This window comes from Pagrus pagrus (genome assembly GCF_965226575.1).
Source record: "Pagrus pagrus genome assembly, chromosome: 21".
NCBI lineage: Eukaryota > Metazoa > Chordata > Actinopteri > Spariformes > Sparidae > Pagrus > Pagrus pagrus.
Genome location: NC_140208.1, coordinates 17,098,337 through 17,116,386, shown reverse-complemented (window position 1 = coordinate 17,116,386; position 18,050 = coordinate 17,098,337). Strand labels below are relative to the sequence as shown.

At 39.0% G+C, this 18,050-nt stretch overlaps 4 protein-coding genes across 4 annotated transcripts; 1 reads left to right on the top strand and 3 right to left on the bottom strand.

The window, feature by feature from the left end:
* Positions 1-800: 800 nt before the first annotated feature.
* Positions 801-1,600, bottom strand: LOC311250456 (hemoglobin subunit beta-1-like). Its single transcript, XM_084342151.1, has 3 exons — positions 1,463-1,600; positions 1,138-1,360; positions 801-1,031 (listed from the first exon to the last, which is right to left on the bottom strand). Exons 1-3 carry the CDS (start codon positions 1,552-1,554, stop codon positions 903-905), a joined length of 444 nt encoding a protein of 147 aa, XP_084198277.1. The 5' UTR covers positions 1,555-1,600; the 3' UTR covers positions 801-902.
* Positions 1,601-4,054: 2,454 nt separating this feature from the next.
* On the top strand, positions 4,055-6,033 carry hbae5 (hemoglobin, alpha embryonic 5). Its single transcript, XM_084342684.1, has 3 exons — positions 4,055-4,177; positions 5,271-5,478; positions 5,816-6,033. Exons 1-3 carry the CDS (start codon positions 4,083-4,085, stop codon positions 5,942-5,944), a joined length of 432 nt encoding a protein of 143 aa, XP_084198810.1. The 5' UTR covers positions 4,055-4,082; the 3' UTR covers positions 5,945-6,033.
* A 163-nt stretch (positions 6,034-6,196) lies between these two features.
* On the bottom strand, positions 6,197-8,452 carry aqp8a.2 (aquaporin 8a, tandem duplicate 2). Its single transcript, XM_084342165.1, has 5 exons — positions 8,032-8,452; positions 7,811-7,937; positions 7,436-7,650; positions 6,449-6,583; positions 6,197-6,356 (listed from the first exon to the last, which is right to left on the bottom strand). The coding sequence occupies exons 1-5, from the start codon at positions 8,295-8,297 to the stop codon at positions 6,314-6,316; spliced, it is 786 nt and encodes a 261-aa protein (XP_084198291.1). The 5' UTR covers positions 8,298-8,452; the 3' UTR covers positions 6,197-6,313.
* Positions 8,453-11,138: 2,686 nt separating this feature from the next.
* Positions 11,139-15,394, bottom strand: aqp8a.1 (aquaporin 8a, tandem duplicate 1). Its single transcript, XM_084341820.1, has 5 exons — positions 15,079-15,394; positions 14,289-14,415; positions 12,973-13,181; positions 12,533-12,667; positions 11,139-11,397 (listed from the first exon to the last, which is right to left on the bottom strand). Exons 1-5 carry the CDS (start codon positions 15,345-15,347, stop codon positions 11,355-11,357), a joined length of 783 nt encoding a protein of 260 aa, XP_084197946.1. The 5' UTR covers positions 15,348-15,394; the 3' UTR covers positions 11,139-11,354.
* Positions 15,395-18,050: the final 2,656 nt, after the last annotated feature.

The window sequence follows — 18,050 nt, the reverse complement described above, 5'->3', positions numbered from 1 at the left end:
TTTTGAAATGGCCAATTTTGCCCCCATCACTTTTTCTTTTCTTTTTAAGCATAAATTGTTAAAAAATGTTCTGAAAAATGACTTGCACCAAGAAATGTTGATAAAATGAGGACAGCTGACTCTGAACTGAACCGGGGATGTACAGTAACATTGCCATTGTTTGATTAACATGCTGTTGTAGATGTAATGGATGACTGTTACTTGGTCGGTCAGCATTATTATTATATTTTTGTACTGTCGACTCTGTGGTGCAATTCTTCTCCCGCCTTATTATCTACTCTGACCATACTGATCTCCACATTTCATTGCGCAAATCATATTGAAGACACTGGTGCACCCATGTTCAAAAACATTACCACTGCGCAAGTGCCCTCTTGGATGTGAGAATGGCAGATAAATACATAATAAAGTGCCCTCTAGGGCGCCCCACCCCAAAGCCACAGCTGGTGCCCAAATAATATTTTGCCCCTACCCCACAAACATCCTGAGTCTGCCACTGGTTAAATATCATTTAAAAAATGTCTCTTCATCTGAACTCTTATGTCAGCCCTGATGATCTAACAACCACCCTAACAGGAGAGTAACTCAGGAAATCCAAAGTGCTACAGACTCATGTTAGCTGTAGGTCACCATCACTTTATCATTCACTCAATTCATGTCCTCATTTGAATAACGTCGAATATCTATAATGCCAATTTCTTATAAGGGTCTTTCATTTTCAATCAGTAGCCTACCAGATGGCTGTGCGTAATTACGCACGCGTAAAAGAAAGAAAACGCGAACGACAAATGAGCTTTACTTCAGTGGGCCTTTATTTATTTTTTTTTATGGAGGAGACACATAACACATGGAAAACAGAGGTGAGAGCTCCTTCATGCGTCCAGGTGAGGAGGCTGCTGGCTTTAGTGGTACTGCCTTCCCAGAGCAGACACCACCACGGCCAGGAACTTCTGGAAGATGGCCTGGGTCTCGGCGGTGAAGTCCTTGCCCATCTTGGCGGCGATGACGATGGTCAGGCAGTCAGAGAGCAGCTAAGGGAAAAAAACAAACATTAGATGTCTTGCATATATGTATTCTGTGTCATATTTACATTGACATGGAACAACTGCAGTATGAAATCTGGCGGGTTTATTTTACTTTGAAGTTGTCGGGGTCGACGTGCAGCTTCTCGGAGTGCAGCACGCTCAGCTCGGCGTAGGTGGCCTTGATCTTGTCCATGTTCTTCACGGCCCGGTCCAGGCCGTGCAGCACCGTGATGCCGTGGGCTGCGATGTTCGGGTTGCTCTTGATGGCCTCGGCGTTGTAGAGGTTACCGAAGGCGCCGAAATACCTCAGGGTCCAGGGGTAGACGATCAGACACCTGGAAGAGGAGAAGAGACGGGGGATGGATTCTGATGGATGCTGCAGAAGATGAATCTCAACTTCTACAACTCATATCTGCTGTATGTCAGGAGGGGTGTACCTGCACAGAGCCTTGGGACCGATGTCCTCATAGTCCAGGTTGGAGAAGATGCTGTTGATGGTGCTAAGCTCCTGCTCGGACCACACGACCATGGTGGATCTGGTTTGATTTGTTTTTCGCTTGGAGGAAAAAAAGAAAACAAGCGGAATAGTGGGTCAACTGAACCCCCGGGGTCTATTTAACCGCGCCGCAGCTGCCCCCGCCCTGAAGGAGAGGTCCGCTGTGATAGGCTGGAGATAAAGCGTGTGAGATAAACGTCACACCTCCGTCAGAAGTGTCTGGAATATTTTTTATATAGTTTATTAATATTCAGATTTAACTTGAACAGAAAGCAGTTAATTAGGCAATCTGTTGATTGGGATACATTTAATTTACTGTCACAGGTTCCTGTGCAGCTGCAAGTTTGAACTCTTTCTTTAAGTCATTTTCTTTGTATTATTAAATCAAATGAATCATCTACATAGGTACAACTTCACACAAGGACTCTTTTCTAAATTGTAGTTTTCCAGTTTTTAAGACGTTATCCTTGTGAAAATCTCTCCAGAGTTCCTCCAGCTCCTGTTAACCTGCAGGACTGGGCTTGATTTCAGCAGTCAGGACAGTAACTGTGCCCTGAACTCTCTCCCTACTTTTGGTTCTCTTATTTTATTTAATCAGTTATTGCATTTAAAGCAGCAGCTTTTCAGTCATTAAAGGGGCACTATGTAGTTTTTGGACAAGAAATTCAAACTCAGAATGTCAGTGTTTTGAGGTGTTATATTAATGAGGCCATAATACAGACGCAGAAATATTTATTGTTTCCAGAACTGAGTGAACATCTGTTCTCAGAGGAAAATAAGGTCAACAGAAGCGAAGAGTGGCAGGGTCCGCCAAATGTATTTTTTAAAGTATGAATTTGTGCTGTCCTTTAAGGTCAGTTTGTTTATTCAGTCATGAAAATTAATTTAAAAAATTAATTTAGTTTGTTTAGACATAAATTAACTGTTGATTGAGTGTGTGAACTATGCACGACCATTTTGTTTATGGTGAGCAAAAGGAATTCATGATACTTTCTGCATTATTACATGTATTTGATCAGCATGAGCCATGTTTAAATCAAGCACTACTTAAAGGGGCACTATGTAGTTTTAGAGAAGAAATTCAAACTCATGTTAATATTTACAATATTAATGAGGTAATAATACAAACTCAGAAATATCTATTTTTTCTGTAACTGAATAAACAAGCTGTTCTCAGAGGAAAATAAGATCGTCAGAGCACTGTTTGAAGCTAGAAAGGTGGCAGGGTCCGCCACATATAAACAAAGTAAAACAGTATGAACTTGTGGTGTCCTTTAAGGTCAGCTTGTTTATTCAGTTTATTCAGTCATGAAAACAAAGATGGGTTGTTTATTTAGTATGGTTAGGCATACAATAAGATATTTCTCTTCTTCCCCAAAACTACATAGTGCACCTTTAAGGGACCATATTGATATCCATCAGTCATTATTGGTTAAATTAGCACGTGTTGATATTTTATTGAAAGCAACAGAAAACCTTCCATCCATCTATCCATCCATCCATCCACCCTAAATAAATAAATAAACAGCTTTTGTCAGCACTATGCTTGAGTAACAACAGTTATGACAACAATCCTAGTTTCCAATAAATTATAATAAGTGTGTGTGCTATGAGACCAGATGTCAGATGTCACTGACTTTGCCAAGCGCTGCGACAGTGTTTGGTGCCAGTGTGTGCGTTATCTGTGGAGCCACACTGGTGTTATCTGCAGCAGCGCCCCCTCCGCCCAGACACACACTGCCAAAACTCACATATGTTTTGATTAAGAAAATACTTGAGGCTGGTGATAAAGCTGCTGAGCGCTATTTCGCCCCCTTGATAGGAAAAAAAAATTAATGGCCGGAGCCAAGAAATGCCGAATTAAAAAATAAATCACTGATAAATCCTGGAGGGCTTTCACAGCTGCAGCGCGCTTAGATTTATAGACTTAATTAGGCTTTTATTTTGTAGGAAATTTTCATCGAGTCAATGCCTTTTCTTTGCGGGACAAAAAAGACGAAATAAATAAATGTTTTCGTCTGTTTGATGATGAAGCCGGATGTGCTTTCGACTGATTGTTTGTATCCTTAGATGACCCGTCGTTTTTTTCTGACTTTCTGCTTTAAATGTTTTGCGAAAATTGTTTAAATCAAATTAAAAAAACTCAACTAAATTATTAGAAGGAAGTTCATAAAAGTGACTGCTCTTTTCTTGAAATAAAGTCTTGCGTATGTCTTTGTTGACAATTGTTACGATCTGTTTCTCAGGTCAGGTTTGGTGATATTAACCCTCCAGCCTGTGACCTGAGATGCCCTCCGTCACCTCCCCAAACTTCTACTAACAGACCATAAGACAACATGTGGGGTGAGGACTCTTACACATTACACGAGCTGATTCATGCCAACTGAAGCCCCTGATGGGAGCAGCTGATAGCGCCCCTCACTGGCATCAGGCCACCTGACCTGCGTCAGCCGAGTTGGCCTGGCCTCCCTGGGGTGGGTGTGACTCTCCAGCCAACTGAATTTAAGCAGAGGCCCGGCCCTGAGATCACCATCCGATCCAGGTGCAAAGAGAGAACCAAGATGAGTTTGACTGAGAAAGACAAGGCTACCGTCAAGGCCCTGTGGGCCAAAATCTCCAAGTCGGCTGATGCTATTGGGGCTGACGCTCTTAGCAGGTGAGTAGTTCATGGCGCGCTTTTACTTCATGTATTCATTTATTTTACAGCCGTTTAGCTGTTTAATTGAGGAAATATAACGCCTATCACTGATATTAACGTGATATTCTCGCATCAATTTGATTTAAAAGTTTAGTTTCTGGTGCAACAAATTGAATGCAACCAATCTAAAGGAGCACTATGTAGTTTTGGGGACGAAATTCGTTTTAATGACTGAATAAGCTGAATAAACAAACTGACCTTAAAGAACAACACAATTTCATACTGTTTTACAGCTTGTTTACTCACTTGTGGAAAAAATAGATATTTCTGAGTTTGTATTATTATCTCATTAATATTGTAATATTAAAATGCACATTATATGTTATATATGCATTATGCATGTATATATGTTTGAATTTCTTCTCTAAACCTACGTAGTGCCCTTTAAATAAAAAACAAAAAACACGAGCGATAAACCTGTCTAAAAGTTCAAGATTGAAAACTAATCTGTTCTTAATCTAAATTAAAAATTATGTTTAATTATCACTTAATCTGTCGATTACTTTCTCAATTAATCGATTTGGTTTTTGTCTATAAAATGGTGGAAAATCTCGATCGCTGTTTCCCAAAGTCCAAGATGACGTCTTCAAGAAACCAGAAAATATTCACATTTAACCAGCTGGAATCAGAGAATTTTGAATATTGTTTTTCTTAAAAAAAAACACTCAAAACGATTAACTGATTAAATAGCTTTGGATTCATTTAATAGATGACAAATAATCAATTAGTTGTTGCATTTACTCATTTTAATACAAAGTAGCTCATGTGAATCTTTAATGATAGCACAAATGTACACAGATTATAGAGTTGATTTTTTAATGGAGCGTCGTCATTTACTCACGTCAACGACCAAAGAACAGCTCGTGCTCCAGGTGAGGCTCGAACTCTAACTCGGCATCACTCTGCAGGTTACTGTCTTATAAGTACCGCGCGCTGACCGATTGCGCCACTGGAGCGCCCTCTGTGTGGATATTAATGCAGATCAACCATTAAACGTCGTAACATTAGCGAGACAGTAGTAAACATGTGTCATTGGTCTCCTCCTCCGCAGGATGCTCACCGTCTATCCGCAAAGCAAGACTTACTTCTCCCACTGGCCGGACCTGAATCCCGGCTCTGCCAACGTCAAGGCGCACGGAAAGAGGGTGATGGGTGGAGTCGCCCTGGCTGTGTCCAAGATCGACAACCTGACCCAAGGCCTGCTGGATCTCAGCGAGCAGCACGCCTTCCAGTTGAGGGTGGACCCCGCCAACTTCAAGGTGAGACGGGGGTCGTCTGACACCACGTAGACCTACATTATGATATGGTCGTACAGTGCAGGATATGTGTCGAGGATCTGGATCTCACTATGACTGGTTTACGCACAAATTACGCACTCCCGCCGCAGAAATTGCAGCTTTAATATCTTAATTTCTTTGTTTTCCAAATCTGACTCACCAGTTTTGTGATGCTGGCCTCGGAGCATGTTCTGCACTACATTGGCATTTTAAGTTTTAATGGGAGGACAGTGGATATAACCGACTTTTTCCAATTCAAGTTATATAAACTAAACCTACATATATATTTTTTGATCCAATTATTTCCCGTCATCCGCAGCTCCTGTCCCACTGCATCCTTGTGGTCATCTCCATCAAGTTCCCCCAAGACTTCACCCCAGAGGCCCACGTCGCCTTGGATAAATTCCTGGTCGCCTTGGCCCTGGCTCTCTCTGAGAAATACCGCTAGGCTGCCCGCAGTGTGGCATGAGGTCTGCCACCATGGTGTAACCCATGGTGACAAATGAAAGAATAAACTGCATGCAGTAGAAAGCCTGACTCACTTGTGTCTTTTACTTCTCCTGGCATCACTTCACACATGCACAAGTAACAGTTTCATGTCTACATGCTTTTATTTATTTTTTTACTGCTTTATGGGCAGAGGAATAAATGAAGAGAGTATTAATGTGTTTTCATCTTTATTTCATATGAAAAATTCACATAATTGTCACACAGTTTGACATGGAAGAAAGAAAAGTGCAGTACATCATAAAAGATAGATAGTGTTCACAGGTTTAGTGTCGTCTGCAGGACAATAAACACGCAACAGGGGCTGTTATTATTTCATAATGACTCGTAACTTATCATCGCCGAGAATGATCCTGCAATAGAAGAGAGACATTATGACCGTTATCGCTCATTTTATTTATTTATTAATTCAGTTGCGACATCCCAACATCCTGTCGAGGCTTACCTGACCAGGGCAGCGGCCACCAGACCTCCTCCTATGGGTCCCACCCAGTAGACCCAGTGGTAGGTCCAGTAGTTGGTCATCAAAGCCGGACCGAAAGCTCTGGCAGGGTTCAGACACGTTCCTGATATATCCCCCCTGCAAGAAAAAATAGAAGTAAAATTATTATTATTATTTTATTTTTATTTTTTTAATCTATGTCTCAGGTCTCAGTCCTAACTTTATCACAAACTCAGGGTCGAGATAAAACACAGGGTAGAATAAATGACACAGTAAAGCGCAATAAAACTTTAGCAGCAAAACTGTCAAAAAATAATAATGTAGTCATTTTTAAAAAATATATCTTTTCATAGCAGTAAGTCCGGTTAAAGTGATTTTTTTTATGGTTACACCACTTGAACGAAACCGTGGTGGAGCAGAATCAAAATAAGTTTTGGAAATAATTATATTCTGAAATAAATGAAAAGTGCATACATTTGCGGAAAAAAACACATCAAATTAATACAATTATCAAACAGCAAATATATTCCTGATAAAAATAAAACAAGGAAATGTAACTTCCTGGAGAAGGATCAGTTTGATCAGGTCAAATATCTTTGATCCGGTTGGCGTCCGACCCAAAGCGTCAGTATTTTACGATCTTTGGATGAGACTCAACAATTAACTATTTTTCTTAGGAAGTTACAACATCAATACAACCGCAATAAAAATATAGATAAAAAGTGAACATGCGTCACTTCACCTTTAATGTCTTTCATGTTTTGGCGTAAAAGAAACTTCAAAAGCTCGCCGTGATAAACTCCGATGTCACTTTTTCATGTTGGGAAACTTTATTTTGAAACTTTCTTTTACTTTGAAAGGAGCGTTATGCTGGATCAGAGAAACCATGGCACTGACAGTGTCAGCTGGCTGCTTTGTAATCCAGTTCTGTGTAAATGTTTAACACGGTTAAGCACAATAAACATCATGACCATCAGCCTTTCAGCTCACCCTGCCAGGATGTTAATGATGACGGTGCAGCCCACGAGGAAAGGGGCCAGCGGAGTCTTCGTCTTGCTGTTGACTGCCACCAGCAGCACCACCATGGTGACCAAGCAAGTCATGGCAACCTCCCCAAAGATGGCTCCGTACAGCTGGCTCTCCGACTTGAGGATGTCGAACGCTGCTCCTGTGGCGTTCAGGTAGCGATCTGCAGGGGTCATCATCTATGGAAACGTATCGTAAGGATTATCTTTCAGGTTTTATTTGTTTATCTGTTACACTCAATCAGTTGTTGTTGTGTTGTGTTGTTTGTGTGTTGCGTTGTACGTGTGTAATAGAGTCAAAAACACTTTCAGAATATTGTGCAGTTAATGTTCACCCGACCTTGGCCATCCCGGCTCCCAGCACTCCTCCAATCAGCTGGCTGATCAGGTAGAGTGCCATCGTCGTCAGCTTGATGCCTCCACACAGGTAGATGGCAATGGTGAAGGGAGGGTTAAAATGAGAGCCGCTAGAGGAAGGGGGAAAGTTGAGATTTCGAATCGTACTCAAACGATATGATTCAGATTATTATACAGCAAATGCATGATACACAAACTGCCTACCTGATGTTATCCATGACCGCCACCATCACTGCCACAGCCAGTCCGTGCACCAGGGCTGGCTGCAGCCGTCCAGCCGCTGGCACATTCTCGATCACGGACACACAGCCAATGAAAACGAAGAACATGGTCCCCACTATCTCGGCCATGCAGGGCTGGATCAGCATCTCGTACTTGTTGGGAGGTTTGGACACAGGGGGCTTCTTGCCCTTCTCCAACAGAGCAGAGTCTGTGTCTTCCATTTCCATTTCCATTTTCTCAACTCCCATTGATGCTCCTTTGATTTCTGCCCGGATGAGACTTCTGTTTGCTCTGCACCTGCACCCGACTCAGTGTGTGGACAAAGTCAAGTGTGCAGCGAGGTGTTGCGGTTATTTATAATCATCACCAGCAGCTGGGACACTGAACCTGAATTGCGCCACAGGTCATAAAACATCAAAGGTGAAGCATATATCAATACAGTCCTCGCCCTAAACAGGTCCTTTGACACCTTCCCAGCATCGTCCTCAGATGGAGTGAGGCCAGGTCAATCCAGGCCTTAAAGGAGTCCTCAAAGGGACCTTTTGTAAAAGGGTTAATCAAGTTCAAAACAAAACACGAGCTGATCACGGTTGACCTCAGTCACGAGGGTTGGAAGGATCAAGAAGTGCACTTTACTGATCGTCATTGTTTCGTTGCTTGGATGCACAGTAGCCTATGTAGATAAGACAGACCTGGACCATAGACTACACTACTCAATATGTGCTATTGTCTTTGCACACTCTACATTCAAGGTACCTAAGTGTGTTTCAATCAAGTTATACAAATTATTATGAGATTATCTTTATATTGAGTACTTTTACATTTTATATGTACATACATATAAGTATATTTATCAAGTACATTTTGTCGTACTGTAATTTGATAAGAAACACTCTCAATTTAATACTCGTGCCTCTATTTGACCCACACAAGCAAACAAGACCATCAGCAAGAATATTGGCTATTATTATAGACTTACTATAGTTATTCTTTATAAAATTATTTTTTTTTAAATGTATGCTTCAGATAAATCAAGGGGTGCCACAGCCTAAGGGAAAGAAGTTACTCTGTAGTCTGGGGGTATGGCACTAAAACAAAATTTACTTTGTTTCACCATTGTCATATTACAGTTCAATCTTTCAACTGAAAGCAATGCACCCCGACAAACAGTTGTGTTTGAAGAAGAAAAATAGTGTTAAAAAGACGCTGCGTCTTGCTTTCACTTGCTTAAGAAACAAATGTATGTGCTGGTCAGATTAAGACATTTACCAAGGCGATAGTTCTAATATCACTTTTGTCCACAGGGGGCGCCAGAGTCAACAAATAATACAAGTTCTTTGTAGCTGCTTTAAGTATGATTTTAACTGCATCTTTACATTTTCACGCTTCTTCATCCTTCTATTGTACTACTATATGTGGGACATGTACTTTTTACTCCATTACATTTATGTAATTGACAGCTGTGGTTAAATTTTACTTAGCTGATAAAGACTTTATAATAAAAACCTTGTGAATACAAGTTGAACCTTGGTACCTTTACCATTAATCATCTCATGACCCCACAGGTTTATCTCTTCACCTTTTGGACAGGCTGACCCATAGTAATCAATTACACAACATAAGGGCGCACTAAGTTGTTAGATGTAGTGACCACATTACAATACTACTCATACATTGCCTCATCAGTGTTATCTACAATCTGATGATGTCATATGTTCCGCAGAATGAGTATTTTTTACTTTTGATAATCTAAGTACATTTTAATGATGATAATACTCGAGTACTTTTACTTAAGTGCATGACTTTATCTTGTAGTGTAGTATTTTACATTGTTGTTGACTTTGAAGACAAGGTATGGTTTTGAGGTACTTGTACTATACTTGAGTATTTGTTGTTCATGCAACTTTATTCATTCTTATCAAGCTATTTTAGACTATAATTGGGTCTATGGCCTCAAGTTAAATATTATTTGTAACAGTTTAAAATGAAGTTTCCGTTTTCATAATTGTAGTGCAGCAACGTGGCTCATTTACCCCTCTTACAGGCTGAAAAAAAACAATGAACAATGAAACAATGAAAAACAAACTTTTAAATATTTAATTGCACTTATTATTTCATTTGTTTAAATGAAAAACTTTTAGAACCCAGTTGTAGACAGTCGGGTTTAATAATTGGTGAGTTTTGCAGATGACATACTGCCCAAACTAGCTCCACCTCAACCAACTGTGACAGTAAAAGGCCAGTCACACATTATTGCATCATTGATACAGTAATGACCCAATAATAAAATACACGTGTGTCATAAAACATACAAGTACTTATTACTTCTACTTTTGATACATTTTTTCCTGATAATACCTTTGTGCTTTGACTTAACTAAGCCTTTGAAAGCACATCTTTTACTTTACTTTTTATGGAATATTTTTATATTGTGGTATGATATTCTGAATATTTCATCCAACAGGCACCAAATAAAGGAATATCTTTTGTAGGAACTGTCCTCGTCCCTCTGGAGGCTTCTAGTGGCCTCACACTTGGTGTTTCGTCCCCTCTTTATTAAAATGTGTACCTTTTATTTATATTCAAACATATTCAAATAGTGCATTATGCATTTTATCATACATCTTTAATGAAACAAATACTGTTATATTCACTTTCTGCATGATTGCACCTGTCTTTTACCAGCACAGAGTGGGTGGCTTGGCTGGTGTGGGTGCACATTGCTGATGATCCACATTCATCATTATCACAACCATCATCGTCCATCTGTTAGGATGCATATGTGCACTTTTGAGATGCATCTCGAAGGCCACCAGTTTATGATTCAAATCTAGATTTATTGTATAGTGTAGTGCCATGTCCTTGCACCATCTTTTAAGTAATAAAGCTATAAAAGCGTAGTTTTCCATTTGGGACTTTGACCAGAACAAGGAGAACTAGCTGACAGTTGAAAAGATAACAGAAAGTGTGAGCGTTTGTATGAAATGGTATGTATGGAATTTATTATCAAATGTCTCTGGACCTCTTCCAGCATCATCATCATCCCACAAGTAAAGTCTGAGTTAAGCTTAGCAATCAAATCCATATCATATCATCACACACTTTATTGAATCTTAAAATACAAACAAGTCATTTAGCCAATGATTACAGCTGGTTCAAGGACATATATATTTGCACACATTTTTCCGACAAATTAAAATTTTACATGTTTAATTGTTGTATTGTATGAACATTTAAATACAAAAGCCGTTGTCAAGTCAGTCGGGATGTCTTCTCTCTTTCTTCCTCTTTAATAAATTAGATGTTCACTTAAACACGACCCGGGTTTTATGATCACCAAACACAAGCCTGCAAAAGAGTGATACTGAATTAGTCAAATGCTCAACATGACATGAAAGACATGAAACAAACACAAAGATATGTAAAATGGATACAAAGAGATGCAAAACAAATATTTTTTTTTAAAAACACAGAAGAGAAACAAAACTACTAGGATACAAACAGTGACCACGACTGGATACAAAGCAATCAAACAAGGATGCAAAACAACGAAAAAGAGACAAAAAAAAACCATCAAATGGACATAAAACAACTACAAAGAAACTCAAAATGACTACAAAGAGACTCAAAACAACTACAATTACCAACCAAGAGACAAATAAATACCACAGAGAGTTGTTAAACAACTACAAAGAAACCTTAAAATCACTTATAATGACTGCAATTGTTAGTGTCTCTGACAAGTCAGGTTGTTTTGATGCCACATAGGAGGCGTTGGGGGCTTTTGTGGCCATGGCCCCATTGTCTTAACTCAAAGGGGTCATGCAGGAGGTCAGATTGTAGTAATGCTAAAGCTCATTGGGTGGAGCCACAGGATCGCAGCTATTTGGCCATGTGTAAGGTTAGACTGAAGTCCAGTGAAAAGGGAGGAGGGAGGTTGCTGCTGTTACTACTGAATATCTTTCGAGGAATAATCTATTTGGCAATGCACCTTTCAGCTTTAAACCAGCCCCTTATCTTTACACCTGTATATCTACAGCAGATAGCTGACCTTTCAGTGTGTCATGTGAACTGAGAAGTTCATTCTCTCCAATCTTAACACTTAGCACTGTTAACGTTTGCACATCCCAAACCAACCTGATTCGCATTATGAATTATTGACATTATGACCATTGTTCTGCTAAAGAGAAAAAAAGAAAAGCTGCTTGTCTTGCGCCACCCATTTTTATTTAACTCAACCAGTCAGGTTACTTCTGCTTCTACAGCAATCCTGCCCCTGCAGAATATATTATAACCTAAACAGCAATTTACTTAAATTATTCATTCTCATAAACAAACAAAAGCCACATTTAACATTTACACATTGAGTGTTACATAACTAGCCCACTCAAGAATTTATCATATAAAAAAAAAATGTTAAAAAGTCTGTGAAAAGTCATGGAGGAAAATGCTGAATCGCCACTTTGTTCTTAACTATACATACCTGATGAGGGAGACGGTGCACAGTGCACCGCAAATAGGTCCAACCCAGTATATCCAGTGATGGTCCCAGTGGTTGTTGACCACTGCAGGACCAAAGGCTCGGGCAGGGTTCATGCAGGCTCCAGACACCGGGCCTCTGAAACAACAGCCGGACAAACAACACTGTAACACAGCGGCTGACCAGAGTGACACAGCTCGACAGCCTGCTTCTCACTTTCAAAGTAGCAGCAACCTTTTTAACAACAAACACACCCAAAATAGAAAAGTAAGAGATGTGATAGTGGGCTGCAGGCCTTAGCATTAAATGGGTGTAACATGGATGAAAGAAATAAAGGAATTAGTATTTCAAGCTGCTCTACCATTGCTTTACACATTCATGTTGGAAAATAAAATATCATCACTCTTATGGGTCCATAATCTTCTTCCCTACTGAGGTCTTACCCAGCAAATATGTTGGCTGTCACAGTGAGGCCGATGCAGAGAGGAGCCAATGGAGAGCGAGTCTGGCCGTTGATGGCCCCCATGCACACCACCATGGTGAGGAAGGCGGTCATTATCACCTCTGCCAGGGTGGCCGCTGCCAGGTCTTTGTTGGTTACATCAAAGGCGCCTCCAAGGGCAGCATCGGACGCGTTGAGGGGGAACACTCCCTGAAATCACAGCAAATTGAACATATATCATCCAGCGCATGATGAACCTGACTGGAGTGAAAAAAGTTATCATTTAATTTTTAAGCCTTCATTGTTATTCTACTCAACAAAGCAAGTTTTTATCAGGATTAAAGGCCACTAAAGATACTAGTTGTTTATTGTTTTGTTGGGTAAAAACTTTCAGGATAATGAGAATATAAATCCAAATTTGAACTCACTGTGTCAAAGTTATAAAATAAGGAAAATTTTGAGTCAATATTACCGGATAATACATACGATACAGAAGTATCAACTGCCGTACCAACAGATTACAGAGCAGCTTCTTTCTTGGGACTCCTCAATTCATCCTCCACACTCCACTGTAAAATCATTTTTCTGAGATTTATTATTTATTCATCCATTTCTATAGTTTTTCTTTTGTGAGTACCATAAAGGGAATACAACTTGCATGTCCTAGTCCAGTCCTGTGATGTAGAATGATGAATAAAAGAACGTTGTACCACAATTTTTACCTACTAAGTCAAAATGAGATGAGTCAACATTTGGATTGAGGCATAATTAAGAGATAAATCAAAATTTTAAGTCACTAAGTCAACATTATGAGACAGTATGTGAAAATATTGATTTATCATCCAATATTTGACCTTACTGTGTCAAAGTTATGAGATATGTTAAACATTTTGAGTCAGAATTACGGGACAATATGTCAACATTTTCAATTGCTAAATTAAGATTTTGAGATACTAAGCCAAGGTCTGTTTGCTCAGCTGCCGTCTGGCAAACGAATCCGCTTCCTTACCACCAGACAACAGAGCAGCATCCTCCACACTCAAACATTTGTATAGTTTTCATGTACAACTCTGTGTTGTTGAATAATGAATAAAAGAACCTTATAATTTTGGTCAAGTGAGTCAAACTTATGAAATAATAAGTTAACATTTGGATTGAAGTTAAAATAAGATGTAAGTCAAATTTAATATCACTAGGTCAACATTAAAAATTTAACTTACTATGAGTATTTTTTATATTTATCATGACTAACTTTTGTTATTTTTCTTTTTCTTTTTTTTTTTCTTGGCATATTTGGGCGTCCACAGTTTTGCTCACCATGCTCAGACCAGCTCCAGCCATCCCTCCCAACATCTGAGCCACGACGTAGGGCCCAAGCAGAAGAAGCTCCATCCCTCCGCACATGTAGGCACTCAGAGACACCGCAGGGTTGAAGTGGCCCCCGCTGCAGTAAACATATTGAACTTTAGTCTCTGAACATCTTTGAAATGAGGTTATAAACTGATAATGACAGCACCTATCCATCGTGCATTGGATAAACAGATTTTCTGAACAATTATTTGTGTTTGTACAAACTTTGTTGTAATCAAATAGAGTAAGTCAGGTGGAAAATGATAAAAACCTAATCAAACTTTCTTAAAGGTGCACTATGTTGTTTTGTGGAAGAAATTTTAAGCCTTTTATGTCTAAACAAACTAAATAAACAAACTCTCTTTGTTTACATGACTGAATAAACTGAATAAACAAACTGACCTTAAAGGACAACACAATTTCATACTTGTTTATATGTGGCGGACCCTGCCACCTTTCAAGCTTCAAACAGTGTTCTGGGGACCTTATTTTCCTCTGAGATCAGCTTGTTTACTCAGTTATGAGGAAAAAAATGTTATTATTAGCTCATTAATATTGTACATATTAAAATTCTGACTTTGAATTTTGTCTCCAAAACTACATAGTGCCCCTTTAATAAAGCTAGCCAAATCCACTTTAAATTATCGACATGACCTTACTTATATTGTAAAAACAATAAAATCTTTCAACCCATTGACATACAATATCAAACATTTAAAACACAACAACAACACTGAATGTCATCATCAGTCGTTACCTGATTTGCCCAAAAATCTGGATCATCACTCCCAGTGCCAGCCCATGTGCCACAGCAGGCTGGATGATACCAGCTGTTCCCGTGTTCCCAACGACAGAAGCACAGCCCACAAACACGAACATGGCTGTCCCGAACAGCTCGGCCAGGCAGGGCTGCACATACTGCTCAAAGATGCTTCTCTTCTTGTTCGTCTTAGTGTCTCTCTCTGCCGCCGGCTCTCCCATGTCTGTCACTGTGAAGACCTCTGACTTGGTTTCTGCCCCTGACATACTGAATTGCAATAAATCTACCTTGACGGAGATGTTCCACTGATGGACCACAGCCTACGACTAGGTGCTCTGATATGGTCACAGTTATGTATATAAGACATTCTTAGGGTGATAGGACATACGCACATCCCCATTTTTTTTCCCTCTGATGCCCCACCTTCCTGCAATTGTTTATATTCCCAAGACTCCTCTCACTCAATCATGTGGAGCTCATAAAAATACTAGCACTGTCAGTGTCAGAGATACATGCAGATAAGGACGAGGGGTGTCATATCAGTCAACAGCACAACAACAACCACTTCCTCTAGTTTTCTTCCAGTTAGAGTTGCATAAACTTTGTTTTTATTACCCGTAATAACTGATTTTTTCAGGAAAGTGGAGCTATGAACTCAACACTCATTATGTAATATCACTTTTAGGTTGATGAGGTGGTGGAAGAAGTAGTCAGATCTTTAACTTCAGTAAAAGTTGCAATACTAGAGTGTAAGAAAAACCTTACTTGAGTACAAAGCACAAAAGTATTCACATCAAAATACACTTACTACCAAAAGTAAAATAATAGCATATTTCATAATTATAAATATTATATAACTGGACTTTAATTAGTTATGTTAAATACATAACTATGTATACAACTGTGTACCCCTAGTAAAGGTAAACCTTATTTTAATTACTTATCTCAACCTAGGATAATATATAATAATGTAATTGTTAATTTAGATTTTGTATTAATAATCTCTAAACTCAGTACTAAATCAAACTATTAAATACATTTAGTGAAGTTAAATGTACTAAAATTTCTCCCAAAATGTAGGTTTTGAAATATACAATATAATCTCCCTCCATAGAATACCATTAAATATATATACAGATATACAGAAGACATGACAATGTCAACTACAGCCCTGACCACAACCCTCTTCCACACGTGTTTATTATCAGATAGATAACAAATGGTTATGGTTATCACCTCATAGGTCAGTTTAATGTTTAATGTCTCTCTAGAAACAGTTTTGAGATAACCCTCCGATTTTTAATTAGCTTGTAAATCTGCAATATAAATAATAACCGTGGCTGTCAGATAAATGTAGTACATGAAGTGAAAAGTGCAATATTTCCCTCTGAAATGTCACAATACCACATTGTAACTATACTGTAAGCGCCTTTTGAGTCAACCAAGGACATTTTACAAATCAAGATAAGAAAATCAGCACCTAATGAGAGATAACAGTGGGAAGAAAGATGATAACAGTAATGTTCACAACAAAGAACAACAGCCAAAATAACACATCCATAATACAGCCTACACATTATAAAGCAGCAGGCTCATCTGAGGCAGGTGAGGTTTCAGGTATGACTTAAAGCAGGTGTGTAGGGGTGGAGAAGGTTGGATGCACCGAGCTATGGCGAGAGCTATAACCAGATTTTGGAGCCAGTGCAGCGCTGTAGTCTTTTCATCCTCCACATGCACCAAGGAGGAGGGCGTGACAGGTATGAAGATGATTTGGTGATGTGTTTGATGCACGTCAGAGGGCGGAGGGTCAGAGAGTGCATTCCAAAGTTACACCAAGATTTTTGACCACAGAAACAGAGGAAGTAATAAAATCAGGTGTGGAAAATATTTGTACAGGGGACTTTACGAAAGTGTGGCCGGGGAGGCGTTGAGGACAACACAGATGTATCCTGATTACGTTTAAGATAATTGCAGGTCAACAGAGCACTAATATCATGGGAGTTTGCCCGAGGGCTTGGTGTGTATGTAAAGTTGTTATTCATCAGAATTGCACTGAAAACTGAGGCCAAGCTGACGCATTTAATGCCCAAGAGGGAGAACAGTAATGTATACATGATGAAGATGTTACTGTGTGACGTGACCCTAGAGCTGACTGGAGGGTTTGCTCAAGGAGTTATCATAACATTTACAATATAAATGAGGTAATAATACAAACTCAGAAAATATTTATCTTTTCCAAAACTGAGTAAACAAGCTGGTCTTGGAGGAAAATAAGGTCCCCAGATCACTGTTTGAAGCTAGAAAGGTGGCAGGGTCCGCCACATATAAACAAAGTAAAACAGTATAGAATTGTGCTCTCCTTTAAGGTCAGTTTGTATATTTGGTCATGGAAATGACAAGCGTTTATTTTAGTTTGTTTAAGCATAAAAAAAATCTGTCAAATCTTTTTTTTTTAAATTTTAATTTCTTCCACAAAACTACACAGGGCACCTTTAACACCTAATAAAACTACCTAATAAAAGTATAACATAAGATACAAAAAAGGCAATATAACTAATGTCTAACTAATTTACTCAAGAGTAAGTACAGTTTTAAAGTACTTGTGCTTTACTTGAATTTTCCATCTTGTGCTTATTCATACTTCCACTCCACGACATTCTGGAGGCAAATATTGTACTTTTTTACTCCATTACATTCATTTATTAGCTTTAGTTACTAGTAATTTAGCAAACTGCTGCACCAGAGGCAAAGTAATGCACTTTTAAATTAATTTATTTTATCAGCAATTGGATTTAAAAAGCACTAATTCAAACAATCTCAGGAATGCTAAATATCTGACCTGATAATCAGCCGGGTATACAGTATATACACTACATACATGTACAGTAAATATAGGTATGATTTACTTTTACTTGTACTTTTGATAATTAAGTAGATTTCTATCAGGAATATTAGTTTTGATTCTTAGG